The sequence below is a fragment of the Cherax quadricarinatus genome, chromosome 56 (assembly GCF_038502225.1).
Source record: "Cherax quadricarinatus isolate ZL_2023a chromosome 56, ASM3850222v1, whole genome shotgun sequence".
NCBI classification, from domain to species: Eukaryota; Metazoa; Arthropoda; class Malacostraca; order Decapoda; family Parastacidae; genus Cherax; species Cherax quadricarinatus.
In genome coordinates this window covers 7,030,480-7,036,163 of record NC_091347.1, presented here as the reverse complement: position 1 = coordinate 7,036,163, position 5,684 = coordinate 7,030,480, and the positions used below count along the sequence as shown (strand labels likewise).

At 36.1% G+C, this 5,684-nt stretch overlaps 1 protein-coding gene across 3 annotated transcripts in view; it reads left to right on the top strand.

The window, feature by feature from the left end:
• Positions 1-2,926, top strand: part of LOC128700672 (pyrimidodiazepine synthase) — a 640,204-nt gene extending 637,278 nt beyond the window's left edge. For all 3 annotated transcript variants that reach the window (XM_070097054.1, XM_053793963.2, XM_070097053.1), the window contains one exon: positions 744-2,926. In XM_070097054.1, coding sequence (XP_069953155.1) covers positions 744-869 — 126 coding nt within the window. In that variant the 3' untranslated portion in view covers positions 870-2,926. The remainder of the gene's footprint in view (positions 1-743) is intronic.
• Positions 2,927-5,684: the final 2,758 nt, after the last annotated feature.

Below are 5,684 nucleotides of genomic sequence, written 5' to 3'. Positions count from 1 at the left end.
TAACACGTCGGTACCTCACTTTATTACACGTATTGACCAACTTAGCTGGTGTTTTATTTTAAGTTCCACCATTTGTTCTAGCACTGTTCTAACTGCTGGTGGTCTGGAGAGCATAATACTTCACAACTCCCTAAAAGTGCGATATTAGGGAAGGGTTGAGGCTGGCTGACTGGGCCATCATACGTAGTACTGTTCTGGCTATAATTACGTTATCATCATGCGTCAGATGTACCTCTTTTTTCAAGGCCTTCCGCTGGCTTAACGTTCTGTTGTATAACTATGATATTATTATTACGTTATCGTATGCACAAAACTGGATTTTGGGATCTTTTACCATATTGTTGCAATAATTTTTTAAAATCTTGAAAAGACTTGTGCACGCCCTATGTATATGAAATTATACAGATTGTATAATTTTCTATACTTATAAAATACAAAGTATATTCTAATATAATAACTAAAATGCTAAATTATGGCGGTATATAAAATTAATAATTTTGCTGCTCAAAATTACCATAGTCAACGCAAAGTATTTTTTTCTGAAAACCACATTTTGGACACATGGTCTCAAAGAGGTTCACTGGTCCTAGTCTAAGTCATAACTCATCATCTAATATTCAAACCAAGCTATGATTTACAGACTTGAGTTCAGAGCCTTGAATACCAAATCTGAAGACACACAATTATAACAAGCAGATTAGACGTTACCACTTTGTTTGACGGTGTGTTCCTTGCCTCTGCAGTTGTCATGGATGACAAACATGAAGGAGGAGCCAGCTGTTAGGGCGACCTTCATGTCTCCTGAAACTCACCTCAAGTTTCTGTTATCTCACATCAGTGGATCCCCAGAGTATGATATGGAAGAATAATACACGATAAACCGTTGTATGTTATCTCTAATACACCACATATACTTCAAATTTTTGAGAGTGACGAAAAGTAGTTGCGGAAGTGTTGCTACGATAGAACGTAACTATGAAGACTGTCAGCTAGCGTGACTGCAGTAAAATGACTTTACAGTTTCTCACCTTGCTTTATAGTTTTATAGCTACAGAAAACTTTGTTATTCATGAGAGTTACATTACTAAAGTGTTAGCAAATATTAAGTAACAGTAGATCAACAAAAATGAAGACAGTGTAATGGAGTGTGGATTGATTATTTATGGTGTCAGCACATGCAGGAAGGAACTTCCACGAACTTCATTTTGTCGCTCAACTTCATCACTTTTTTTGCTCTTAGGAGTGAAAAATTAGACATGTGCAACATCTGGGTTTCTTTATTGTAGACGTCTTGTCATCCAATGGCTTTATCAATACAAGGTCAAGGACATAATTGGAAGACAGAGCTATATACAAAAGATGAGGTAATCAGTCATTTTGTATATAGTTCTACTGTCTTCCAATTATGTCCTTGTATTTGTATTGATAAAGCCACTGGATGGCGAAACGTCTACAATAAAGTTACCCAGATGCTGCACGTGTATCTAATTCTTCATCTTTTCGGTATTGCATACCATACATGTACAACCTCTTAAGAGTACTGTATACTGACCTTCCCCAGTGTTGATGTGCATGAGTAATACGATGCACGACACTGTTGCATAATGATACGAAAATACAGTAACTCTTCATAAATGAGAGTAGCGGGAGTGTAGCAGAACAGCGTGCTTGCAGCAGGAAGACCAAATTATTGCTCTTGGCAAAATAAAAGGAAGCCACAGCACAGTACTGCTTTGAATCTTTGACTGCATCAACAACAGTGCAGCAGCACCCGTGTCCATGGTTATGGTTACACTGCTACTGTTGTATCAGAGTATACTCCTAAATGAATCACAAGTGAGCAGTATTAATATTTATGCATTACAAGTAATGAAAAAGACTTGATATGTGTGAGTCTTGACATGGATTCTCTGGCTGCCTCTGGTCTCTATTTCGTTAACGGGGAACCTTCCAGTTCACAAGCAAATAACCAGATAAATCCATAGGAGTCTGTTGTAATTAGTCAAAGTTCATTAATACAACGACCCTGTCTCATGTTACACTTTCTCACACATTAATTAGCATCAGTTTCAGAACATTTCATGGATGCTGAATTTAACTTCTTATTTTTATGCATTGGCTAGGTTGATATAGGTTATAAAAAATCATTTATTTACCCAAACATGAGTTAGTAACGAAACTGACGTGACACGTCTGAGAGCACGGTGTCGTAGTGAAACCAGGAATCGTTGTGATGATATTTTTCACGAGCACCGTGACGACAGGCTGCATAACATTGTGAATAACAAAGATTTACTGTATTTGCCATGTAAATTAACATGAAAGCCAAATATTGTTGCAAGAATTAATTTTAGACAAACTAGTCATAGGTATAGTAAGTGCATCAATCTTCAGCTGTGATGAGTTATCATCTATCTTAGTCAGTACTCTGTGTGTTCGTGGTAAAGGTGAGAACTATGGGAGTAACAGTGATGTTTTCACTGTTGTGTGTGCGATATTTTTTTCTGTCTACAGTACAGGAGGTCGCCAACTTCAACACACGAAGCACCTTGGAACCGTCTTTTACACACACACACACACACACACACACACACACACACACACACACACACACACACACAAAGCACCTAGGAACTATCTAATATGAACATGACCATGAAACATTACCCTCCCTTTTAACATTGCTTTCATGAAGATAACATGTTCGTAAGTTGAAACACCAGAATGCTACTTGTTCGTAAGTTGAAACACCAGAATGCTACTTGTTCGTAACTTGAAACACTAGGAATACAAGTTTGTAAGTTGGTGACCGTTTGTATAGTACATTGTATTCCTGTCCTTAGCTGCCATGTAATGACTTAATCATCTTGTAATTATTAACATTGTATTTAACAGTGTAGCAAAAGAATAACAGATCTGAAAAGCATTAGTTTCTTTTATTCACCTTCCTAAAATTTGAAGTGTTATTAAAAGTATTTATTTTGTACTTAAGGTTTTTAAAATAAATTTGAATATTAACTACCCTGTTACTAATGTATTTCCCAAATTTCATGTGTTTTTAAGTAATATTGTGTTCAAATGTTTGTTGCCGTACGGAGTTACCTTATGTTGATTGTTAGTTTAAATGGTTTATATCTTTGGGTAAAGATTTCTCTGAGACAGTTGCCACTCTTAACACAATGTGCTTCCCCCTCGCTATGCTCCCAGCATCTTCCCTTGCATAAATAATGGGAATATTTACCCTCTCCTTCAAATTTGCTGATAGGGCCACTGACAAAGAATGAATTATTGATGTAGTTTGTGGAATGTGAAAAATTGCCTCTGAATTGTTTTTCATGCTCTGTGGATGTGTTTTCTGTGATATAGGTAAATTGGTCACAACAGTTGCATGGTCATAATGATTTGGTAAATTTGTAATTGAAATAAACGAACCATAAATTTTCCCAATATTGTTTTTGTATTATATTTTGTCTTCTATTTTTTTACAGAGGTAAGGAAGAGCAACAAATGGGAGAGTAAGAGCAAAAGTTAGCAGTTACTGTTTTTCCAGCTGGTAGGTACAAAGAGAGAGAGATAGAGAGAGAGAGTGAATTTAGTGAGAGTGAAAAAGAAAAGTGAAATTAGAGAAAATGAATTGGAGATTGACAGAGGGAAGAAGAACAGAAAAAAAAAATATAAGAGCTGGCAAGAAAAGCGGTGGGATATGTAAGTGGATAGCAGGAAATGTAAGGAGAACCCAACAGAAGGGGATAAGAACAACACTTGACAATCTTTTGGTCAGACGGAGAACCAGAGTGAAGAAGAAACGATGTACAGACAGGAGATGGCCGAAACTTTTAAAAGGATGCTTCTAGGAAATGAATGTGAAGGAAGTGTGGTGAATAAATGGTTTTATTGAATGGAATGATGGCAAAATTGAGAGAGTATTTTTGAGCAGTGTGAGAAAATGGTGGCAGGGGGAGAGGATGGATGTAAGGAAGCAAATGACGACCTTCACGAACATGTTAAAAGATCAGACTGTGCTTATGCTGTGCAAGAGAAAACAAGTTAGTGACGGGTCAGATGATAGGTGAGAGGGAGATTACTGATGTGAAGAATGCTGATGTGAAGATCATAGATGTGCAGACCACTGTGTGTAGATCATTGATGTGAAAGGTCACTGATATGAAAGGTCAATGATATGAAAGGTCACTGATGTGAAAGGTCACTGATGTGAAAGGTCACTGATGTGAAGGTCACCTGTGAAAGTTACTAATGAAAGTCGAACATGAAGATCCTACCCTTTCCATAAGTGATCATGCCTCACCTGTCTCACTCACAAAGTCACTTCAAGACAACATGCGAGAAACACAAATATCAAATTTTGGTATAGAAATGAAGAGGATGAATTGAAAGGAAGCTAATGAATACAGTATACAAGTACATCAGATATAACACCAGACATCATAGCAATTACCGAGACAAAAATGTTAGTAATTTTAGCAGTTTTCACAGAATGGTACTAAGTAATTGAGAAACAGTAAGGAAATAGCACTGATGGTCAAGGATTTGGAGGGAATGCACAAAGATGCAAATAGACTATAAGGTAAGAACAGTTATAACTGGGGAAGTAAGGAAATATTGTCGATAAGACATTAACGGAAGGAAACTGAAACAGAATATGAAGATAATAGAGATTTGGTAAAAAAAATATGGAGGATGTGGCAAGGAGAGCGCCCATGATCAAGATCAGCCTACAGGTCACGAGTCATGAATTATGACGAGGTAGATTAGGGGAAAACTAGAAAGAACATGGAGACTCGTATACGCGGAGAGCTAAGCAGATGGATATAGTGAACCTTTCGTTCCAACATGTAAAAGATACAACGATATAATATATATATATATATATATATGTCGTGCCGAATAGGCAGAATTTGCTATCTTGGCTTAAATAGCAACGTTCATCTTGCCATATAGGACAAGTGAAAATTTGTGTATGCAATAATTTCGCCAAAATCATCCTGAACCTAACAAAAAAAAATATATTTCACTGTGTTTGTTTAGTATTAAATTATTGTAAACAAATCTAAAATATATTTAGTTGGGTTAGGCTAAAATAAAATGTTCTTGTTATAATAAGGTTAGGTAAGTTTTCTAAGATTCTTTTGGTGCAAAATTAAAATTTTTTACATTAACATTATTGAAAAAAATATATCTTTAAACGTATAAGAGAAAATTTTAGAAAGAACTTAATTTTAAATGAGTTCTTGCTAATTGACCAGTTTTACATATTCGGCACGACATATATATATATATATATATATATATATATATATATATATATATATATATATATATATATATATATATATATTTATATTATGTGAACATTTATTAATAAACAAAATACATTTACAGAAAAAATCATGAACGTGAATACAATGGCACAATGTATCAAAGATCATGAATTTCCTCCAGCTCCTCCGAGGCTGGACGCGAGCCAAGTATGCAGCAAGCATTTCCCCTCTGGATGACGACGCTGAGGCGCTGGAACATGAAAGTGGCTGCCCTTGGGTCCCTGGTGGTGTCGATGAGTCTGGAACCCAATTCTTTAAGGAAACGTGTGGCATTTTTTCCCCATGATCCCAAGGTCTCTGATCCCACTGGGACAAATTGATACTGTTGGCTAATGTCCCTGTACT